This window comes from Pithys albifrons, chromosome 8, assembly GCF_047495875.1.
Source record: "Pithys albifrons albifrons isolate INPA30051 chromosome 8, PitAlb_v1, whole genome shotgun sequence".
Taxonomy (NCBI): Eukaryota; Metazoa; Chordata; class Aves; order Passeriformes; family Thamnophilidae; genus Pithys; species Pithys albifrons.
This window is the reverse complement of record NC_092465.1, coordinates 9,539,636-9,564,052: the sequence shown is the minus strand read 5'-3', so window position 1 is coordinate 9,564,052 and position 24,417 is coordinate 9,539,636. Positions and strand designations below refer to the sequence as shown.

The 24,417-nt window shown below is 46.7% G+C and overlaps 1 protein-coding gene across 3 annotated transcripts; it reads right to left on the bottom strand.

Annotated features, from left to right (window-relative positions):
• On the bottom strand, positions 1 to 24,417 carry STEAP3 (STEAP3 metalloreductase). Of its 3 annotated transcripts, none has more exons than XM_071562429.1 (5): positions 24,312 to 24,417; positions 11,797 to 12,280; positions 10,826 to 11,353; positions 9,105 to 9,269; positions 1 to 3,357 (listed from the first exon to the last, which is right to left on the bottom strand). In XM_071562429.1, exons 2-5 carry the CDS (start codon positions 12,277 to 12,279, stop codon positions 3,067 to 3,069), a joined length of 1,467 nt encoding a protein of 488 aa, XP_071418530.1. In that variant the 5' UTR covers position 12,280; positions 24,312 to 24,417; the 3' UTR covers positions 1 to 3,066. The 3 variants fall into 3 exon arrangements, with proteins under 3 accessions (XP_071418530.1, XP_071418532.1, XP_071418531.1); XM_071562431.1 differs by having other exon boundaries at positions 10,826 to 11,143; XM_071562430.1 differs by lacking the exon at positions 24,312 to 24,417 and adding an exon at positions 23,282 to 23,482.

Here is a 24,417-nt window from a genome sequence, read left to right as displayed (position 1 = left end):
TATAATTATGTAGACCTGTTCAGAATACCTTTATTTAACTACAGATGCCAGTGATTGAAACTGGCCTGTTACAGTTTTTCAGTTGGTTCTTACATATCCCAGAGGCACATAGTAGGCAGTACAGAAAATAAAAATACAAAGGATTTACATTCCAGCTATGTATTCTCCAATAAGATATATGTGTGTGTGTACATATATACAGAGAGAGAAAGAGAAAAACTTCATGTACAAACCCAGTTAATTGATAAATTTTAAGCCAATCTCACTTAATGTCCTATACACACCAAAAAATGCTTAATTGAAAAATTCCTCAAGCTAATTTTCAGCATTCCAGAGTCAGAAGAAATCACTCAAACTGTTGTGTCACATGTTTTAAGGACCAGCTGCATACAGAGGCCACCACGTGAAATGCTGTTTTGACTTACAGGAATTGTTTTCAGTGTTCAAAAAGGATCTTGGATAGCTGGCCAGTGTGTTGGTACAGATGTTACCTGGAGACACTTGACCAGCCTTTTATTGGATGCTATGGGGATTTTGAGCTGGCTTGTTTGTCCCTTTGGGTTTGTGTCCCTCTGAAGAGCACCATGCTGACTCACTGACCCCGCTAATACTCATGAAGACTGTCCCTTTGCCATGGGAAAGGGTATGTGGGCATGAAAGTCACGTAAACAAAGCAAGGGTGCAAACCTCATTTCTGCTGGGCAGAAAGGTGAGACTTCAACCTTGCAGGGATTCCCAATAAAAACACACATTTCCTCCTGAAGACAAAGCCTGCAAACCTGTGTGATATTCTTTTCCTGCCTCCCTACTTTTTTTTTTTGTGCAACCAGGCAGTAATTTTGCCTGGCTGAAAGATGTGAAAAGCAGAAAAAAAGGCACTGAAATACATTGTAACCAGAAAATGTGTAAACTGGTGCTTTTATATTGACTTTGCCTGATGATGAAATGGAAAAGACAACTAAAACCCCAAGTTTGCATAATCCAGTTTTCCCTCAAGGATGAGCTAAACTGGAGTGGGTGGAGTAATACTCAGGTGAAACTATCTCAAATCCATGTGGAAAGTTAACCTGTCAATGACAAATAAATAGTGTTGGGTCACCAGACTGCTTGGTGAGTGATTTGTTTTGGACCCAAGCTGGGTTCTGGAGGTGGAAAACCAGTAACAGCAGCTTGCTGAAGGGGACAGTGGGAAAGAATGGTACCTTCCCCATGTTGCCAAAACCCCAACAAAACAAATAAACAAAAAAACCCCCCCGATTATGAAACCTAGGCTTTTCCCTGAAGTCAGTTTCTTTCTATTCAGCAAAAAGAAGTAGCATTTGGAAACTTTACTGTAAGTCTTAGGCAAGAACTGAAATCCCTCAGTGTGATGACTGGCCACATGAGCAGTATTTAGAGAATATTACTCACTATAGTTACTTAAGGCTAAACAGGGAGTTCTTGAGATTCTCTGTGTAGAACTCACCCAGGCTACAGAAGCAATGTTGGCTTGTAGAAAGGCTTATGTGCCCTGAAGTTGATAATTCCCCCCACCTTGTTTATTAACTAGTCTAGTAAAAAGTACTTTCTTGTCCCACAAGCTGTATCTCATTTGGTGCTGACAGCTGTTGTTTCTTAAAGTAATACTGACACAGAGTGGTGTCTTTTACTTAACTGTGGGAAAAGGAGGTTATTCCAGGCATGTCCTTGTGTTTGAGCTGACTGAGGTAGTCTTCTTGTGTCATCCTGGTTGCTTGCTTTAAATGAGCTTTTGTGAATGGCTGTCCATTTGCTGTTTGATGATTTGGATGTTGAAAACCTAAAGAATTATGCTGATAAAGAGCAGGAACTTGAAGGGATAGAAAGTGACAGGTGGAACATGAAATTAGGACAGAAATCTTCTTTGCCCTGTACCTTGTCCTCAGTGGGTGTGAAGTCAGAAAAGCATTCAATACCTGTTTTGTGATTTAGCAAGAGACTTTTTAAGGTCCAAGGCAATAAAGGATTGTGCCCAAAATGTACAACCGCTGTGTTTTCATGTTGTGGTCAAGAGTTGCTGATCCCTGTGCAAGACTGTTCAAAGATCTTATTATTGCTAGTAAAACCAGTGGGTTTAGAGCTGCTGTTTTGTTTGCTTAAATGGGAATGTTCAGGTGACAGCGATTTCTAAAAGCTTCACCCTATTTTTTGATGTAAGGCCAGCTGGAAGGCCTTGGTTTTCTCCATGTAATTTTGTGAAGCAGCAGGTCTTTCCAATAATTATCTCTGCTCTATTTCCATCAAATACTGCTTGAAACTGGCTCAATAAAACAGAGAACATGCAGCAGGAGCTGTCATCTGAGAGGCAGTAGTGCAGACCAGACATCTGGTGTTAGGGATATCTCTCTCTTCAAACACTTTTATACTGGTGGAAAAGGTGCTTTATTTCTGCAGCTTATAAACATGCACTAGGCACAGCTTCCAGGACCAGAAGTGCTGTCTGCATTTGAGAGAACAGGGATACTGGGCTTGCTGTCAGGTTTGGATGCTTTTAGTAAAACCTGCAGTCACTAATAACATGGATATTGCTGTTCTTACTTGTCCATAGAGTTCACAGAGAGGAACAAAACCAGAGGCAATTGATAGTTCTAGACCTCACTGCCTTGATTGATCCAGACACTCACAAGGCAAGATATCTTTGCTGTCATAAACCCAGAAAATCTGTGCAACTTCAGATTTAAAAAAAGGCATTGAAATTTATAAGAATGGCTAGGGAAGCAACCAACAAGTACTGGTTTGGGGACCTGCCAGCCAGCACCTCAAGAGACTGATCTGATTAACAGAGTCCATCAGTTTCCCATATATATTAGTGCTTCTAGCTCGGCTTTCACAGTCATTTTTAAGGCAATAATTCTCCTATCAAATCAGAAATATAATTTAACTGCTACTGTCTAAACTAGTTTCATGGTCATCCATTTTCTAAAGTCACCAATTTTTATTTTTTATCCACAACACAATTATAACAAAACATACATATACTTAAGAAAAAGAAACATCTTTATAGAAACGTTGATAGTGATTTGAAATCCTCTGTCACAGCTGGGGCTGTCAGACATTGCTAGAGGTCTCCCCACTTGAATATTCCCCTGTTGCGCTGGGCAGAACAAATTTGACATACCTGCCCTTCTCCCAGCCCCTCCTGATTCGCAGAAGTCTGTGCCGGATGCAGGGCAAACTGAAGATGACTTTTGCTATGATTACAGTACATGGGACGAGCAGTGTGAGGGTGTAGGTGGGAGGCAGGTAGAATTTGTACTGGTTCTCATCGAAGGCCCTTGACCATCCGTACGTGAGCGTGTGCAGAGTGCTGACTACCAGGGCAATAAATCCAAGGCTGGACTAAAAGGAAGACAAACACATGCCAGTTAGCAGAGGACGTTGTGCCTAGATGTTTTCCTGTATTTTTAATGTTATTTTGTAAGTGTACATAGCACAGAGAAAGCAATGAGTACTCCTGTGTTTCTTGGACAGAATAAAACACGACTGGAAACCTTTACTGGCTAGCATGCCAGACTGCATTTTTCTTCTTTTAATCAGAGGTTAAGTGTGATATTAGAAACTCAGCAGGAGTTTCCTGGAAGGTGGTGCCAGCTCAGCAGAGATGTGGGCTCTTACATCCATGTGAAGTGGCAGCCCCCTCCTCTGCCAAGCCGGTGGGCACAGACAGCTCTCAACTGCTCTTTCCAAGGTGCAGCTGCCACCTCTGCTGCCTCCCAATCCATGGCTGGTGAGAGGGATGAAGCATCATTGTTGTGGTTCTGGACCTGCAGCTGACACTGCTGGAGATCTGTGAAGCTGTAAGTTCTCACAGAGCAAAAAGACCTTCAGGTAACTGATATTCTCTACAGGAAAGTGAGACTGTGGAGACACAAGTGCTCTGTTCTGAGGTGAGCAACAGCCCTAGAGGGTTTTCTCTGTCCTAGAGATCTGTGTTGGTTCATGAACCAGACCATCAGGCTGTGTGATAGACTAAGCCCTTGAAATGGGGAGCCAGGAGCTCTTCAGCCACTCAGTCAGGGAGGCAGCAAAGAACACAGCCCCTGATCTGCAGACAAGAACTTCTCCCATTTTCAGCTGAGATCATGTTCCTAAGCACCCACAGACATGACATTTCTCCTGGGTATTTCCAGCTCCCTCTGAGAGTTGCTCTCAAAGAGGGCTTTTAAACTGTGTTTCCTTCATCAGTGGCTTCCTGCCAGCATCAGAGGTGGTGGCTCCCAAGCTCTGCTGGCAATGTCCCTAACTTAGGGAATGAACCCCTTTACAAGCTGAAATATCTCACTTGGTGCAGCTGGTCAGAGATAACAAGAAACAGGGTCTTCTTGAAGACATGTCCAGGAAAAAAGACACAGCAGGGAAATAAAGCACCAGGGTAAGATTGGAGGAAGGATTCATAATTTTCTTTAGAAAAAACAGTCTCATCTGGTAAACTACTCAATTCAAACTTTCCCCTTCTATTTTTGATTGCTTGTAAACTATTTAAAACCCAAACAACTTTTAAAAATGTGCCACATTGTTACCAAAAAAACCAGACTAAGACTCTCTAAACTTCAGAGCTAACCATTTAAGCAAGTGAGAGGACTAGGCAAGGGAGGGAAGGAGAGCTCTTAAATATGCTACCAGATCTAGGTTCTTAATTTTTACAGTATCTATCAGGCAGTCATGTGCGTGTCTTTGAGTCCTGCCAAGATTTCATCCATATGAGGATTCTTTGTGTTATAGCTGAGCATTACTCAAGGTCATGTAAGGAGCTGGGAACAGACCTGTGAGTTGAACCTCAGTCCTGTATGCAACCCCACACTTATTCTTTCTTTCAGGGACAGATGTCCCTCTTACCAGAATCCATGTCCAAGTCCTAAATGAAAGTGTTAACAAGCAGCAAACCTGAACAGAGGCAGGACTAGTTGCACCTGGAAAATTGAGGAGTTTGGTGCAATATGCCATGGTCACAGTTGAACCTAACAGCAGGACCTGACCTGCAGATCATCCATCATTTATTGGTTGAGCTTCTCTTCAACAGGCAAAAAAACCCCTGTGGGGCAAAAGGTTGGAAGTATCAGCTCAGGGCTAATCTGGGAGAGCAGAGATGTAAACCAGGGCAGTGGAAAAGGGGACAGAATGAAGTCCAAGGGAAGCAGATTTTCTGCCCTGGACAGAGGGTACATTGGGAGTCAACCCAAGCAGGGCTCCATGCAGGGCAGAGGTGTCAGAGCTGGAGATAATTAGTTTGTTTCTGTACAGTCTCTCTTTCAACTGCTGATGGTACTGGGGGAGAGCAGGAGTGGAAATTAGTAGGACAAAAGGTGACAAGCCATCACAGGTGCTCTGTGACCACATTTGTGTGGGGATGGCAGGGCACATGAAACAAAAACCTAATTGGCAAAAAATGCATGGCTAAGCTGCTAGTGGCTGGAAATAGGGCTGACAGCTCCTCTGACAACAGCAATGGGCTGGCCTCCTTGTAAGGGGCTGATTGGTGAGAGCAGGGGGTGCCCCAATGCTGACGTTGACTGAAGGATCTGTGGTGCAGGGCCCCGTGGCTGCACCCACCAGACAGGCTGACAGCTGGGTACAAGTTGGTATTTAAGTGCATGGAAAAACAAAAGTTTTGCTGATTGCAGCTTGGCTCAGTATATACAGCTCAATATACATTCAGTATAGTACAATACAGAGCCTGCTGAGCACCCCATGGGGCTGATTTACCAACAGGCTTAGCCCTGATATCACACAGAGTTTTGAATCTCTGCTCTCCTTTATCCTTTCTATGCAGGTTCTGGCTATGAAACCTTTTTGTTTTAAACAGTGGCAGAGGTTTCTTTTGCATTGTCACAACATGGGGAATGTGGGACCAGTATCCATGTACGCTGTTAAAGCCCTCTGCAAGATGTTGTATGAAGTTGGTATCTTACTAGTGCAGGCTTTTGTGGATATTTTCTATTCTGCATTAACTCTTCTATCTCCCCATTTTCTTGGTGTCAGTGAGCATCCTGTACTACATCAGTGGTGGTGATCCAGTCACGTGTGGCTCACTTCGAAATGTCTGGGCCCACCAAAAGCAAACAGGCCCTTCCTGACCCCGATATGTTTCTGACTTCTGCAGCTATGAAGTCATCAGCTCCATGGAAGTGGCTCTGGCCCCTCACACTTCATCAACAGGATGGTTAGAAAAGGTCTGGTTACAGACTTTTTACATCTTGTGCTACATGAACTATGAAAGAAACCAGGTCAATTCAACCTTCAAATTCCAGGAGGGCTTTTCAGGATGGCAAAGTAAAGGGAATCATACACATTTTTACTTCTCAACCAATTAGATTTGATTTTTAAGTAACTAGGGAACATTAAAAATGTCTCCTATAAGTTGAATTTCATATGAATCATTCCTGTTATCCAGTATCTAGATCCTGTTAATCAAAACTGGACAAATAGAGTAACTGTGTATCCAATTTAACTATATTTAATTGAAATTTGTGTATGTACTGGAGCTACTATGAAAATTAACTTCTCTTTTCTATAACCTTGGCAAAAATACAAGCAGGATTTTTGGCCTGTCAGGCAACAGATATGTGTTTTAAGACTGTGGCAGTATATTCCATGAAACTAATACAAGTGTACACAGTGGCTGCTGGAAAATGTTAGACTTGGGAAGCTCTGGGTAAGGAAGGAACTAAAGTGGCTCCTGAATTTGTCTCACATGTGGCTTTTGGTACAGCATCTCTCAAACATCATCCTTTTCAACTGAGATTGTAACAAATTTCTGCATTTTCTGGAAGGCATTTGTCTGAGGTGTCTGCACTCTGCATTTCACCTCTTTCATGCTGTAAAAGTGTTAGAAATACCAAATATTTGAGAAAGCAGCCTCATGCTTCAACCCTTGTATTTACATTTTGCCACTGTGCATTAATTCAGAGAAGCTCACACTGAGCTATGTCAATGTAACCTCTGGAGCTTAGGAGCAGTAGCTGTAGCTGCTCTTTTAGTTTCTTCAAGAAAGGCATCACCAACTTATTGAGGAGTAAATAATTTAAAACATCCCTCATTAAAAAAATAAATATGGAAGCTAACATGCCAAGAGATCTGTAACCTACTCTTTTTACATGATATTTCCACAGTAGGGCACAATACCAGCCATGCTTCTCCTGCATGTGATCAGCCAGGAGCTTGTGTTGCATGGTCATGCTTTATTCCATGCAGACAGAAATAGGTGTGAGTATCTTTCCACGAACTAAGCCAGCCAGTTCCCATATGGGGCAGCCAAGAGCTATTTTGGAACCGACCATCATGTATTTCTCCAGTCCCAGAGCTGGCGTACCCTTAGAAAGACACGGGAAGGGCTCCCAAAGGGCAGATGTGACAGTCGTGTTATACTGGTGGGACATGGCAGCACTACCTGCTGTGACAAAGTATATGTTACACGACACAATGCCAGCACTCTCCAGGGCAGCTGCCAGGCTGCCTGGGGAGCCACAGGGAAATGCAGGGGGTTTCAAAGCCTCCTTCCAGACTGCAAGGAGATACTTCCCTTCATTTGGGATTCCTGGTATGAGATGCCTAAGTCAAGATCGATTTATGCAATGATCCAGCAGCTGCAGCTCTCCCCTGAGACATGGTGGTGAGAATTAATATGCTTCCATTGTCTAATCTGAAGGAGAGGTTTAAAGGCAGGTCTCCCTTCTCCTCAAGGGATGATCTCTTGGGGTCAAGCTCTCCTGGTGCAGCTCTTCTACTCAGTGTAAATAATTGCTGGCTAGCCCACAGCAAGAGAGGAAAAAAGACAAACTGACTTGCTCATTTGGTGATTGGGGCACTTGTGGGGGAAGCAGGGGAGCAGGCTTCAAACTCCTGCTATAATGAATGTTGAATTATTTATATACCACTGGAGAGCTTCAACAGGGCTTAACAGAGGCTGGATGATAGATACTCACTTCTGCATCCCTGAACTCTGCCCTCCCCTTTGGAAGGGTTAGGTCTGTGCCAGTGTGGAGCACAGGGAGGCTCCACAGGGGAGATGCAGAGGGATGGGGTCCTATGGGGGCTCACGCATGTTGGGATGCCACATGGGTCACTGCAGTGGGACATGAAGCCTCATGCATGCTAAGCAGCAGCGGTGTAGAAGGCACTAGTAACAAGGAGGTTTAGGGCTGTGGGATATGACCATGACACGGTGAGTGGAATCTGGCCTCAAAATCAACGCTAATATGCAGGGATACTTGGAAGGTTCATTCCCTGCTATCCCCATTAGTTAGCCCTAAGCCTGGCTCCAGACACATCCCTGAAAAGGCTGCAGCTCCCGAGTTTGGGGTCTGTGAATGTCCCATGGGGTAGACCCAGGTCACAAAGGGAATTTGGCCCTCAGGAGCTTAGACAATCCTGCAAGTGGGAAGAAGGCTCCTAAACCACTGATTGACTTTGGAGAAAGAAAAATTACATTCCTAATTCAGCTTTTAGAATCAGACAGGGACTTCTCATTGAAATCATACACAGTCCTCTGTGCCGTTTGGGCTCTGAAACTTTATAGACCAGTCTAAGACTTTTTGAACTTGTCTATTGAAAAACTGTGTGCACGCAAGCCCTGCCAAACCTGTCTTTCCCTTGCACTGTCCTCTCAGGTGCTTTCCTATTCAGAAGGTCATTCTCCTTGAAATGCAAGGGCAGATTTATGTTCTGCTGCCAGATATCTCCACAGCAAGGTACCTGCGTGCTCTCCACAGCCTGATGCAAACTCCCAGCTGCCACTGAAAACCTCATGTGGATGCCCATGACACACTGCATTTTCCCTTCTCCCTGAGAGAAGCACCTTCTGCAGACAGGGTGAGTCTTGTGTGAGAGCAGCACGGACAACAGGACACACTACAGCCCTCTGCCCCATCACTGCCTCTTGGTGTCACCTCCTGGACGAGGGGTCCATGGCTCTGGGGTGCATGGAGAGCTATGGTGTGGCAGGATTTGCTGCTGACACCAGTGCACAGCTTGTAGTTGCTGAGCCAGAGCAGGGATGGGTTGGGACAGCAGGTCAGCCCCTGCCCTCCTTGGTGTGAGGGCCTGACTCTGCAGAATCACTCTCTGGCATTGGCAAATGTCAACTTTACCTGAATGAAACTGAATTCCCTCCAGTTGAGAGAGTTTGCGATGGATGGAAGTGAAGTGATGGCAAGTAACGACAGCAAGCCCAGGGCAATTATTCCAACAGAGATATAAATCTCCATCCTCCAGACTTCCTCCTCTACCCAGATATTCATCTTCTTCTCCATAGCCTGGTATGATAATGAAGGTTTGTTAAAATGGAGCACTCAGGAATAGAGGAACTGAATTTTGTTTGTTTTGGGTTTGGAAGCAGCTTTCCTGGGTGAGCATTGGGTCCCATTCCCACCTCCAGTACTATTTGCCTATTTGGGAGATGTGGAAATGCTCCCTTATCCCACCATCATTTGGCCAAATCTAGACTTGATTTGCAGCCTGCTGGGAAGAACTGCTGAACACTTCAGCTCCCATTCCCATAACCACAGCAGCAAGCCCCAAAGTCACATTTGGAATGATAATTACAACAGAAGTTAGTTTAAAGCCAAGAAAACAAATACAGATGCTTGAATATGCAGTAGTCTCCTAATAACCTTTGTTTTAAGTGCATTTAGGGGGGAAATTGTTCATGCTAATGGAAGAGAAAATGGGTTTTATACTGCATGGCAAAGAGGAACATTTAGAACTGTCCTCTTTAGCCCACTAAATGGGTTTAATTTACTAAACAAAGATGTTGCTAGAAAACAGGAGGTAGAGGGGAAATGAATCTCAGGATGCTTGCCTGAGATTAATGTGCAACTGTGGCGATTGAGAAGGACCTGGTCAAGGCTGGAGCTGAGAGGCTGGGGATGGTATTGGATGGATGCTCTGAACAGGCACTGCTGCTGAAACCAGCCATCCTGCTCCCCTCTGCCCCCACGGTCCCTTCCCTCCCCTCTGTTGGGACAGACATTTGGAATCACTTAGGCAAATAGCCCAGTGCAGAAAGCAGACTGGTTGTGGGGTAATTCCTTCATCAGGTTCCCCACTTAGCTGCAGAAAGCCTGTGCCATCCCAGAAGGGAGCAGGGTGGAGCAGTTGAGAAGCTAGGGGCATAAGAAAGTGAGTCACATTCTCCCATGGCATTGCTGAGCTACAGAGCTGGCTGAACTGCCTGAAGGCAGCAATCTCACACTGGATAAACCCTGCTGAGTGTCTCAATGAGGCAATAAAGTCTCTTTCCATTTCCTCGGTTCTGTTAGACTATGACCACTTCCCCACCACTATTTTGCTAAACTCCTGGAGGCACACTGTGTGAAGGACACACAACCTGTCCCGGGTTGATGATTTGATCACTCCAGCAAGCACATACTGTGAACAAACAGGGATCTCCCAAAATCTAGAGAGAAAAGTTGAGGGGAACTCTGCTCCCTCCACCACTGGATTTCTCCTCTCCTGGCATTTTTCCTGTCTCTGCCCTAGTCTCAGACATGACAGGTGTTGAGCAAGGCTGGTTTCAAAGGCTTGCCTGTGCTTCTGAGGAGCAATGGCACAAGAGAGCTTGATCATAGCCCTGGCTGTAAATGCATGGGGAACACACTGTTGAGATGGTGGGTCCTCAGCATGGATGGGTGGCCCGTATGTGGCATGTGGTTGACCTGTGGGGAAAGTGCCCTGATACCTAACAGCTTATTCCTTCTGTCCCACACCTGCTTTGAAAAGTGAGTGAAAAAGCCAAGATACTAAGCCTGCCACCCAACATCTGATGTGTGCAGACTACTACAGAAGCCGACCTGAGGAGCACCCATATTACCTGCTTGACAGCCGTCTCAATTAAGAGGTATCGGTGGGAGCGGCGCATGGGCAGGCAGAGGCTGTACACGGCGTGCAGAGCTGCGCAGAAGAAGCTCAGGAGACCAATCTGCTTTCGGTGCTGGAGCCACTGGTCAAGCCAATCTGGAAAGCGCCTGTATTTGGTGCCATAGTAGAGCTGTGAGCAGGCTGCCAGCACCCCGAGCAGGTAGACGAGGGACAGCATGACGTAGGACACGCAAGGCAGCGTTGTGTTGACCACCTCAATGGGGATCTTGTAAAACTTGTTCTTCTGCTCCTTGATAAAAGGATGGATGACCTGTCGGATCAGATTGTAAGTGAAGAAGCAAAGAAAAAGCCCCAGAGCCAAAAAGATGGGGATTTTCCAGGCTGGCAAGAGACGCAGGGGAATGTTCTCAATCTCACAGGCTGACGATAGGCAGCCCATGTCCACAGGGGTGAATCCCATGACTTGAGCAATTTCTGCTACAGTGCGCTTGGCTTCTTGGTTATTTGAGCAAATTAGAACCTGCAACAAACAAATATACACATAGGGCAAAGAGATCAGGCTTCTGGGACTGTGTCAGAAGGGATGCTGTGGTACAGGGAGCCTACATTATTCCACTGAGCATCAGGATTCCTGGCAGGCTTTTGAGAGGGATTTACCACGACTGCCAAAGCTCTCTCTCCTGGAGAGGTTTCCTTCCATGTGTGCACCACTAGCTTTTTTTACTGGCTCTGTTTAGATAAACAGACAAATAATACTTTTCACTTAAGCAGATGCTCCAAAGACTGCAAAGCATGAAGGGAGTGAGGGTACTTCATTTTTGAGCAAAGAAACACAGAAGCTATGGGGTGGATGCCATGGCCAGGACTCAAGACTCCCCTGGAGCCTAAGGCCATTTGCTGATGCTGCCAGACTTCAGCTGCTGAAACAGTTGTGATTTAGCCCTTGGTGGAAGAAAACAATACCTGCTTATTTCCATCCCTGGCACCTGACTGCAGCGTCCACGCAGAAACCACATTAAACCCCTTGACCACGGTGCAGGCTGGGAACAGGGAAGCCAAGTACTCGGCGTTGGATTCTTTGTGATGGTTGATCTCGGTGTTGTTACTAACATCCACCAGGATCTTGCCCGCCAGCACATCAGCCAGGTCACAGAGGGTGGAGTAATGTTCCCTGAAAACTGCCACAAAAATGATGTCCGTCTTCTTCACCGCCTCAGCCTGGAAGGTGACTTCTGCCGCAGAAGGGAAGAGGTTGGCTTTCCGCTTTGGGTTGCGGCTGCCAACCACAACCTTGAACCCGGAGCACACCAGGCGGATGGCCAAGGACCGTGCAAAGTCCCCACTCCCCAGCACCCCGATGGTGCGGCCGGACGCAGGCATGATCCTGCGGTCACCCTCTGTGCTCCCGTGGCCCAGGAGGGGCTTGACCATGTCTCCTCTAGACATCCTGCCAGGAAAACCAAAGAGAAATGCAAATTCATTGTGAAGATCTTGCAGAGACCCAGATCACATCTGCCGTCACAGGGAAAAGTGCCACTAGGCCACTTGAACAGAGGTGAATGTGGTTTTGGTCCCAGTAGCCCAGGACCCATGTGCCAAACCCACCAGCAAGTGTGCAGTAATGTACAAGCACCATTGGAGGGGGACAAAACACCATGTGGAGTTGGAAGGTGAAGGTTTTTAGAAAGGTTTTCCAGATCTGTGTGATCCAACACCTGCTGGATGCACTCATACACCCTCTGCTATTCCTCATGCTGCCATCTCCCACTGAAAGCCCGTACAATGCTAACAGTGATCAGGAACAGCAACTCTCAGATCCCCATATGGCTACCAGGCATCTCCTGGAAAGCCCAGGTCCAGGGGCCCAGGGGGATCCCTGAGACTATATTTGGAAAAGCCGGAGGGGTGCTTCTGATTTACAGGAGCAGAATCAAGGCAGGGAGTTGAAGTTGAATTGAAAGTGTCCTAAAAGTGGTAAAAGAAGAGAGTTGCAGCCTTTGCCTGTTCCAATATTTGGGTCTGGCAAGTGCTGTTTGCTTCAGTTCTTTAATGAGTGATGAGAACTTACTCATGCCATTTAAAAAATATATTAAAACATGATGAGATTTGCTCAAGAAAGATTTTGATGAGCTTTACAAACGTTAATGAATTTTGCCCTGTAACAGATGAGAAATTGAGGGCACAGAGAGGTTTTAAGCAAATCAATAAATTCACAGGCAGCACAGCAGCCAAGCCTGGAGGTCAGAAGAAACTTGAGCAGGGAACTGACAGGCTGCTCATGGGCTGTGCCTGTGGCTAAAATCTGCTTCTCAACTTAAGGAATGGCAAATTTTCCCTAAAGGAATGGCAAATTCCTGAAGGTCAGATTTTTAAAGGGCTCAGAAGGTGGCCCAGGGAACTTACACACCAGGACATCTGGTTTTTGCACTGGGCAGACTGATAGAGATTATAATAAAGACCATAATTAACAAACTTGTGATACACTGGGGAGGGAGACAACTTGCCTTTGGAGTGCCCTGTAGCTGGTCAAGTGCTTTCAAAGTGAAGGTGATCGCTCAGATAGGGTGACCTGGTCTCTGGCACATGTGTGTTTGTCATAGGCTTTTGGAAATGCCTTTCACCCAAGCCTTTTCTGGGATTGGCGCATTAGTGGTGCAAAGGGCAAGGGCACTTCTGCATGAATAGTTACCAATGGGAAACAAAGGGTGAGAAGAAATAAATGATTTTCATAATGGGAATAGGTTGTCAAGAGATTTCCCTGAGGATTTGTGCTGTTCAACATGCTCATCTGGGAAAGGGAGTGATTATTGAGAAATGGAGCTTGTGTGTGATGATCATGGAATCACAGAATGGTTTGGGTTGGAAGAGACCTTAAAGATCCTCTTGTTTCAACCCCCTGCCACAGGCAGGGACACCTTCCCCTAGAACAGGCTACTCAGAGCGCCATCTGTTCCAGTGTCTCACCACCTCTATGGTAAAGAATTCCTCTGTGATATCTAATTTAAATAATTTAAGATAGTCAATGTTTATTGCGAAGAATTTGCAGAAGAACCTCTGTATTTGAAGTGCCTGAGCACCAAAATTCACTACTGATACACAGCAAGAGCTGCCTATGGGCATAATGCTACCATAACATATGTACACTTCAATGTGCTGTAAATGTGTTAACAACACTCTGAAAAATTATCAGTGTCACACTACTCTGAAAATACCAACTTGGTGGTCCCTGGCAAACACATATCAAACACAGCCAAGTTACTGGTGGAGAAGATCTCACACACAGCAACCACAGCTTCAGTCCTGCTCCTCACCAAAGGCCTGTAAAACACCTTCAGCAGATAGACTTTGAAACTATGATTCACTGTCCTGGATACAAAACCATCATGACTTCAGAGACAATACCATTTCTATGGCAGAGGTCTGTCTGCTCTCCTTGCCTCTCACCAAGCACTCCCTTGTCCCAGAGAACAAAGCAGTGTGCCCATGGAAGAAGTGTTTTCAGGAGAAAACAAGTGCCAAAGAAAGGCATGCTGACTTCTTCCCTTTAAAAACACCTGTCCTCTCCGCCCCATGCATAGACCTTTTGTTCTCCAGGTGAGTGAGAGAGTCTTGTTCAAGTCAGAATTGCTCATACTTCACTCAGAAGGTTTCTACTGCTGCCCCAGACCTGCAGGAGGGTTTATGTGCTGTAAGACTGATTCGGTGATGCTGGCTGTGTCAGTGATTAACCCAGACCGCTGCCTGTGAACACACATCTGCCTTAGGTGTATTCTATATGTATCACAGTCACTAGGATATTTCATCAGGAATTAGTGGGAAAGGCATACAAATCAATGGCAAAAACACAACTATATCACTCTATAAATCCATAGATTGAACAGCACACAGCAGTTCTGCTCATTCCCCTGCAACAAAGAAAGAGAATAAACCTAAAAAAAAAGCCATAGGGAAAGAGAGAGATAACAAGAACTTTCACTTTGGAAAAGAAACACATGGGTGAGGAGGGAGCAGGGACCACCTGAGACTTCTGGAGATGAAGAGCGACCTCACAAGTGGAACTCAGGTCAACAGGAAACCCCTCATATAAAGCAGCTCTGTTTGAAAAGATTCTGTATTTTTTTTTCTGGTCCCTTCATATCAGACGCTTTATCAAACATTCACTGCTTTACTTTTTAGAAACCTTCTTGCTCCACTTAAATTTATTCATGGCCAGAACTATTTGTTCTAGGGCCAGTGCTATTGTTCAGTATAATGAGCTTGCTTTCCCACAACACCCTCCTTTTCCACCACCTGTACACACATAATATTATCTCCCAAAATAAAGAAATGCATCTCTGGCTCTCAGTCAAGGGGAGAGAAATCAGCATTCTGGGTGAGAAAGCGACTGTTACCCACATACCCATTTCATAATCCATTTAAGGCATCTCAAAAGCTCTCTCCGTGCTTCCACTGGGATGTAAATTTTGCTGCAAGCAAATTTTCTTGTAGCATGTTTTCTCTGTCCTGTAGCTGCCACTGCACATGTACAGAGATGCTGGCAATGTTTGGAGACAAACAGCTTTGCTGTCTCCAGTTATTTTGATTAAAAGGGTTGACAGAATTAAACAGCCTTTGAAGTCAGCTGGGTAGTTAAAAACTAAGAAGACTCAAAATCTTTTCTGTAGATTTTGGTGTGATTATTTCAGTCATGCTCTGACTGTTGGGGCTTTGGAGCACGACCCATCCCTGCTGCACAGCCCTTGGTGGGGTGGTCCCTGCCACTGGCTGCTGCTTACATCTGTGGGTTGCATTGCTGTCACTGCCATGCACTAAAATCCTCCTGAGAAAGAAGGAGAAAATCCCGCTTTCACCATAAACGCATTTCACTGAGACAAACACCGTGGTCTGCCTAACAGATGTCTGGCAATGGAGTGTACGATTAAGCAACAGGATTTTTTCACTTCTGTATCTCTGCAGAGCATGCAGACCCCCTGTCTCCTGCCCCTGACTTACCATGACCACGCTGCTTTTTCTGCACCTATGGATGTGTTACCTGCTTAAAACTCTCCCTCCCAAAGCTAATTCTTCACCGCAAGGTCAATCCATCCAAATGCAGTGCAAAGCATCATGGCCAGGATGCTGCAGAGTCACCCAGAGGCATAAGAGGTCAAGAAAAAATACCACGGTGTTTGGACACATCTTTAACATGCTGCAGCCTTAGATAAACCCTATTTATTGATCTTCCCTATAAAGTAAACTGCACCCCTCCTGAGTTAGTGGCATGTGTGATTCAAGATCAGTTTTGTACTAAGGAAGCTACATGATGACTTAAAGAACAGCCCAGTGGAAGTAAACTAGCTTCAACCCTAACTGGGCAGCAGTTCCATAAATATTGAATACAATGTGCAGCTGCCCTTCAGCTACACTATTAATTGACAGCCTTATATCCTTGCATAGGGGTGGTATGTCCAGCTGTAGCACACTTACTCCCATGTACAGTTCACCAACTGAATTGCAATTACTGCTATTATTTGTTGGAGAATAGCAATGATGGGCAGTGAACAAGACAGGGAGCTCCCCTCTGCCAGGCACCCTATCAGAAGGCCACTTCTGCCCAAAGAATGCAACCAGACAGACAGAAGCTGGGTGAAACGAAGCAGTCAAATCGCTGTTGCCCAAGCAGAGGGAGGGAGGGGTTCTCACAGAAGAAAAACAGGGATAGCTCTACATATTTTGCACCTGAGGCTTGGCAGAGGCTGTTAGCTTAGGCTCAGTGCCAGGCAAACAAGGTTTTTCTGCTTCTCTGCCCACACTGAGAGGCCTCACAGGTTTTGCAGCAGGACAGCCATTCTGGATGAAGCAGCAATGACCTGACCAAGGGCTCTGCTACATCATTTGTTTCCTTTGCTGGTCTTTCAACCCATGTGCTCATTAAGGAATATAGATAATAATCATGTGCTTTATCTCAAATAACTCCCAAGCAGAAGCTGAAGCACAAAGCAGTCTCTCTGATGACCTACTCTGAGTTGAATCCAGATCTTCTGGAGACTCAGTTGTGGTCAGTCTGAGCAAAACCTGACCTCGGAGGAAGACACAAAAGCAGTTATTTTAGCCACTGTAGTGCAGACTGAGACTCCGTACATGAGGCTGAGCTCGGAGACTAGTTTATATGCAAACAGGAACCAGTTTGGTTGCACTGGACAGGACATTAACTGGAGCTGCTTATGAGATTGCTACCACGTTCTTCAGCACAGTCTGACTCAGTGAAAAGTTTAAGACACTTCCTTTTTATTACAGTTATTGTAAAACTAACTTGTCTTTTATCTGATAAATCTGAATACCAGGGCAGTGAAATGAGACTTGATTTTTTTTGTCCAGAGCTGCAGTGAAGCTCATGCCTTGCCATCACAGGTCCATCCTTCTTCAGAGTGTGTAACTCAGACACTTTCAGACTGCATTATGGGAACAACTAGGCTATCCTGCTGCACCAGAGGATGTAAGAGGGGCCCAGAAAGATGGTCTCATTGTTAAAGACGTGGTCAAAAATATCTGGGTTGTCCCAGACAAACTTGCTGGAGTCTCATCATTGTTTGTATCTCGGTCCCCCACATCTGTTGAAAGAGGATAACAAATGAGCCAACTCCCCATTAGCTGTGAGGGATGGTCTGCTTGGCAGATTGACTCTGCTGGGAGCCCAGAGACACCTGAGTGAGCTCCTGCAGCCCAGCTCCATCCAGAATGGCTGTCCTGCTGCATGGCTGGCACATGGCTCCATGGAGCATGGCCCCACAAACACACACACTGGAGGGACAGGGGTGCTCTCTGCCCCCAGGGGACTTACAGTATGTGAGTAGAGACCTTTGAACCATGAAGCCAAAGCCCTACAGCCTCTATTTGCAGAGCATCTCCAGCTGCCTTAACCCTTGAGAAGCTCCAACTGGAGAGGAACATTCAGCACCCGAAGCCGAGCAGAAATATTCACTGTTTTGGCTACAACTCTTTTATTTCCACGGAAAATCAAATGTTTAACTCTTTTTCCCACACACAGAGCATTCCTCCCAGAAGCACAGCAAGTACCATGAATCTGAACCTGTTGGAACCAGAACAGATTTAAGTAATAAAAGGGTTTATCCTAAGCCACTTTAATCCTAGCTCTGATGCACATTTCTGGAGACCTTTCAGTGCTCCCCAGGCTGACTGGAAATGACTTTGCTCTGCAGGCGAGAGAAAGAGTTTGAGAAACCAAGCTTGCTGCCCCTTTTCCTCTTTCTCCTTCCAAAGCCAAGTTACAACCCCAGTGGTGCAAACCAGGAACTGGCACAGGGCATAAATCACCCTTCGGTATTACCTCAGCCAGAAAAGCCATGTTGCAAACCTGCCTGGGCTGCCAACCAGGACCTGAGACTGAGGAAACGCTAGGAACTGTGCTCTCCCCGCTGCTGTGCTTCCACCCCTTTGCCCACAGGGACAGGGAATGGGGCCTGGTCACCCTATGCCCTTCCCACCCGCTGGGGTGGGCAGGTGGAACGGGGACCTGCGCCGGGGTAAATGGTCCTGCCCCGAGCAGGCATCACTGGGTGCTGAGTCTGTCCCCTACAGACCTGCCCCGTTCTCAGTTCTCCACCCTGACGCACTTTGCATTCACAGGTCCTTATCCCTTCCCTGCCCCAGGGCAGGTGTTTACCTGATTATCTCATTTATCAGGTATTTGTCTGTTAAAACCATTTCCATAAGCTCCTGTAGAGACCTGCTTTCTCTCTTTATCTCTCAATCCCGTTAACCTCATCGCTTCCTCTTTCACCCCCAAAGGACACAGCAAATTATTTGCCCTCTCATTCCCTGCAGACACATTCTGCATTTGGAGAACGGGTTTCACATCTCCCTTCAATTTTTCCTGCTCAAATGAAATCCAATGCTTTCGTCAGAGCTGTTATTTACCAGGTGTCCAACAACTCAGCCTCTGTTCCTTGGTCTCATTTTTCTTGGAGGATGCTCAGAACTGTATTTTCCAATTGAGCCCCTAAAAGGCAACAGCCAGGGCAGAGACGCCACTTCCCCAATGTGCCACTTCTCTTTCATCATCCTAGAAGACTGTTTGATTTTGCACAACTGTGTGACACTGTTGACTCATGGGGCACCGTGTCCATCACCCTGTCCTCTGGCTCCCCATGGCCACTGTCTGGCCGGTCGCTCACCCAGTGTCCAGGTGGTCAGTCAGTCTTACCACACAGGACATAACATGTGCCTTGCTTTTTCAGATCAGCTCTCCAATGATCTTAAATTTTTAGTCTCTCCTCTAAAACGTTTCCAGTCCCTCCAAACTCAGTGTCATCTACAAATTCAGTATGTGCCTCCTTACTCCACAACTCGCTAAAGAACACATGCGCTGACAGGCACTGACCCTCCCCACTCCACACACCCTCAGGTTTAAACATTGATAAATATTGAGAATGTTGCTTTTGGAAGTCAGCAGTGAAGCCAAAGGCATGTCCCTCACCACAAGATATTTTTCACCATGACCAAAATTCAAAAACATCTTTCAAAACACAGAAAAGTAGAGAAGAAAGGCCTACCAGAATTTCCCACAGGGGCAAAAGAGTCTCTTTTTTTCCCACGCAAGCTCAGACATTTTGGCTACAGTTTTGCTACAGAACTACACCAGCCTGTGATCACTTTCCAGGGACAATTTCCCTCCCCAAGGTTAAACACTCAATGCTGAGCAGAAAATCACCCATTTGTAATACAGAACTGGAAAACAAACCTTTCGCCTGTTTTCATCAAAATGATGTATTTTTAAGCACAGTTACCAACAGATTTTCCCACAGATGTCTGCAAACTCTCTTCTCCCAAATTTGTCTCCAAAGACAAGGGGCTCCTCTTTGCAGTACCACTTCTGTGCAGAAAAGTCCTTGTCTGAAGAACTTTCTCTGCTCTTCTGCGAAAAGATCTTGCTGTCTGTGCCTACTGTGTTGATAAAGTAGTGGGAAAACAAAAAGACCTGCCCTAGAATAAAACATCATAAAATAGAATCTGAAATTCTGGGAATCTTGGAGGTTTCATTGCAAGACCATGGAGAGCACAGACCTGAAGCAAGACAGAGTTTACCAGAGCAGAGCTGATGCTGACATAGCACTCAGAGCTTTATCTGGCTGATATGACTCGGAATGAGAAGGTTGTTTCCTCTGCTTATCATCTCACAGTTCTTAAGTGACATAAAGGGGTAGTTTACAACAACTTCAGGTGCCATACTTAAGATTTATGGGGCTTCTCTTGCTTTCTTTTGGGATCTTCACTCTCTTGCTGCTCTTACTGAGTTAAGGACTGTCTCAGTGCCTCACCCATTTCTAAGCCTTCTCTCCCCAAAGTGCAAGGAGAGCAGGGAAGCAGCTGTAAGCCAGGATAGTGGAAGTTTCTCAGGTAGATCTAGTGATGCCCTGCAGCCAGACACTTTGGGAGGAGGTGCTCCTGCCTGCACTGAGCTTGGGCTTCCGCTCTTCTCTGGGCAGCATGTGCTGCTCTGCTGGGAGCTCCAGGGTTTCAGAGATGATGAGACCTGACTTCAGCAGTCTTCAGCAGGGAGCTGGCAAACTCCAGCTCTTTAAAACCTCTTTGTTTCTTTCCAAGAAAGACATGGAGGAGTTGCACTGCGTGTGCATTAAAATATTTACATTGGCTATTTCTATGCCGCAGCGCCTGTTAGAAGGGTCTCCAAGATCAGCACTCCCTTGCCTTTCTGATTTTGCCTCTCCCAGTGACTCAGAAAATGCACAGAACCACACAGGGAGAAGATGGCTTGGGAGGCAGTGTGGGGTGGAGGCAAGATACAGCCTATGGCAGAGGGCTAGCCCAGCTTTTGCTGATCCCTTGCTTTGCCCCTGCGGAGCACAGGCATGACACACAATGTATACAGGTAGCTCTGAGCCAGCCCTGAAAAGCACAGCAATGAAAACAGGGTGCTCTGCCCAGGAAAGGCAGTGAAGCTCATGCAGGCCCATGTTCTGCCTCTTCTGCCTTTCCCAGCAGCTCCTGAGAAGCCACTGGGAGAGATGGGGCAGATGTGATCAGCTGACCAGGTACTTATTGTTGGGGATCCAGATGGGTGGAATTGGGTGGGAGACAGATGCTCTTCACTGAAAATCAACTCACTGCCCTGAGAGATGTCAGGCCCCACACCACAGCCTTCCCCTTCCTCCCCCACTGTTTGCCTAGGCCTGGCCAAAACAAGCCTTTGGTCCAACATTCCACAGAGGAGATCCAGCTTTCTTCATCTTTTCCCCTGCACTGGCAGGGGTTTTGCAGGTTAGCCCAGAGAGACAAATATATGCAGGTGTGCACAACATGCCTCTCCTGAGGACCCCAATGATTTAGTGAGACCTATGTATGCTAAATGAGTAAAAACACCATTGCTCAAGAGAGCCATCCTGTGCCAAGCTGTGCTGGCAGCTGCAAAAGGGGCTGATGTTGTCTGCCTGGCCAGTTCTGTCCACCTGGGATCTCTGTTTGATGGTCTTGAGTGAGTTTTGTAAAGCCAGCTCTGCTGGAGCACTGACTCCTGCACCCACGTTTAGCCAGGACAGTCTTGTGGTGAGAAGTTCATTTATTTTAAGCACCTGAAGTGATGCATGTTGGTATCTAACCCCAACATAGGAAGGACATAGGCCTGCTAGCCTGAGTCCAAAGGAGGCCATGAAGATGCTCAGAGGGCTGGAGCACCTCTGCTGTGAAGACAGTCTGAGAGAGGTGCGGCTGTTCAGCCAGAAGAGAAGGCTCCAGGAAGATCTTAGAGCAACTTCCAATACCTAAAGGGGTTACCAGAGAGCTCGAGAGGGACTTTTTAAAAGGGCTTGTAGCAACAGGACAAGGGGGAATGGCCTTAAGCTGAAGGAGAGTAGGTTTAGATTAGATGTAAGGAAGAAATTCTTTACTGTGAGGGTGGAGAGGCACTGGCACAGGTTGCCCAGAGAAGCTGCCCCATCCCTGAAAGTGTTCAGGACCATAATGGATGGGACTCAGAGCAACCTGATCTAGTGGAAGGTGTCCCTGCCCATAGCAGGGGGATTAGAATGAGATGATCTCTGAGGTCTGTTTCAATCCAAACCATTTGCATTCTGTAACTCTATGATCTACTAGTGCTTGCCCATGATCAGTAGCTGGTGTCAGCCTACTTCAGTGGTGGACATGTTATCTACAGACCCTGATTTCTAAAGCTTACAGTCCAGGGGGATCTCTCAGGACATTTTTTTGAAAGACTACAGCGGGGTAGTTCATATGAACTAAATGGAAATGCATGTGTTACCACAACCACTGAGCTTTAGAGAGACTCACTGAAAATCTGAGAACCTGGAAAAATGATAGGAGGAATTTCTGTCTCAGTCCCTTAAACCATGGGAAAATTTTCAAACTGTTCAAGTGGTTCAGGCCCCAGAGCATGTAAGGGCTTTTGGAAATGCGATGGAAGCTCCCAAGTCACCAACATGCTTTCAAAATGTTTTATCCTTTCAGTTAAGTGACGGTTCATGTCAATTTACATAAAGATAGGAAGCTGCTTAATTCACTGTAGGTCTGCAGGGAAAACTACCCTATGAAGAAGGAGTAAATTAAAATTTGAAAATAGCATTTTCCTCCATTATGGGGTTGACAAAAAGCTAGATCTAATCAGTAATGGCAAACTTAGAGATAACAAACTGGTGGGGTTTAATTCTTGGTGTGTGACATTTCTTTCCACAGCTGCCACTGCCTTTCCCACCTCTCAAGAGAGATGGCATGGCTGGCCTACTTCTTCCACCATCGGAAAAAATGTGTTTCCCCTGAATCTAAACCTGCTTCTATTTATGGGTGTAATGTTACAAGGTCACAGTCAAAACATAGTTCTTAACAATAAAAAGCAAAATAAACCCAAAACAAAAAAAAGGCAAAGCAAACAACAAAAAATCATTATACTTTCAAAGAGCATGTTTTCCTGGGTTTGATGTGGCTTTGTTAAACACAGACCTGTTGAGTCATCAACATTTTCTTCTTTATTATCACAGAGGAAATCAAATATGTGCAGTGACTGTTGTATTTTATATCACTGTACTTTTGTTTCATAGCAAATGTGATTTTAAAAGAGGAGAAAACTTAAGCTTTAAGCAGTATTTTAATCTTGTTAGTCCTGCATCTCCCCAAGCCCACAGAGTATTGATGCTGTAGGCAACGGCCTTCCTCTCCTGCTGTCTCTCAGTTTTGGTTTCTTGCCACAGAAGGCAATTTTCTGTGTGTTAGTTTTATATAGACTATTCTGACAGAAACGATCTGGGGTCTTCAGTACTCATCTGCCTCTGCTTGGCTCAGTGTGGTGCAGGTATTAGAACATGAATGCTCCCCCAGACACCTCAGTGGGGCTGTCACAGCCCTGCTCACCCCCAAGGCAGATGGTTACACCCTAATCAAAATCACAGGACAGGGACAGTTCCACCTCAGGTTACATCACCTGTGGGATGGTCCTACTACAAAGTCACGTCTCCAATTCCTTCACAGCTTTCATCCTTCATTACTCTGACATGGATCAAATGCTGAAGTCCTCAATAAGCATCCAACCTTCATACAAGTCCCTGCATCGGTAAAGAAACCACAAAATTGCACCCTGCTTGCCTCTGGGGGACCCTGGGCCCTGGCCAAGATTCTCCCCAAGTTGTTTTATATCTCAGTGCTGGCTTCTCCTTAGCTGGAAGAATTCACTCATCTCAAAGCATTTGGAGAACTGAGAATGAAAAGTGAAACCTTAGCGCCAAGTGCTCCCTGAGGAACACAGCCTGAACGTGCATCCATCCATCCACCCATCCATCTCCGCTGCGCTCGAGAGCACCAATCACTTAGAACAGCAAACCCGACCTGTTTCGGGGGGAGTTTTGCCCTGTGCCTGGGAGTTTCCCGCATCCGCACGGATGTGTCCAGTAGCGAGGGGAAAGCGCTTCCCGCAGGCATCCCACACCGCAGCCCGACGGACCTGCCGGGGACGAGCATCCCACCGACCTTTTCCCAGTGACCGCTCGGACTGGACACACAGGCCCCCACGTAAATCTCCGCCCCGGACCTGTCCCTAGCCCCAAACCTAAAACACGCACCGAGGCGGCTGCGTCCGAATCCCGCTGTCCGAGCGGGCCGCGGAGAAGGACCAGCTCCGCTCCCCAGCCCCGCCGTAGGGATCCCGGGCCGGGGGGCGTGCGGCGGAACGGGAGCCCGGGACACAGCGCTCCGAGGCGGGCAACCCCTGTGGACCCGGGACGTTCCCCCCGGGCTGGGGCAGCCCCGGCGACGCAGAGCCGAGCCGAGCCGAACCGAGCCGAGCCGAGCCACCCCCGCCCGGCACTGCACGGCACGCCCGGCGCGGCGCCGCGGTTCCGGTTCGAGCCCCGGCCGTGGGTCAGCCCCGCTGGCCGCGAGCAGTGGCCGTGCCTCCGCGGTGCCCGTCCCCCCTTGGTGCCCGTGCCCCCGTGGTGCCCGTCCCCCGCTGTCCTCACCTCTGCGCGGTGGCGGGAGGGCGAGCGGCGCGTTCCGGGAGCGGAGCGGAGCCGTGATGTCAGGCCGCGGGCTCCGCCCTCCTGCCCATGTGCCCGCCGACGCCCG

Bases quoted from the DNA above. Each gene is read 5' to 3' on its own strand.
- STEAP3 (XM_071562429.1), bottom strand. From the start codon at position 12,279: ATGTCTAGAGGAGACATGGTCAAGCCCCTCCTGGGCCACGGGAGCACA. The intron at 11,354-11,796 runs GTATTGTTTTCT...TGTTTGTTGCAG, and splicing joins CCAGGGATGGAAATAAGCAG to GTTCTAATTTGCTCAAATAA. The intron at 9,270-10,825 runs GTAATATGGGTG...TTATCATACCAG, and splicing joins TTGAGACGGCTGTCAAGCAG to GCTATGGAGAAGAAGATGAA.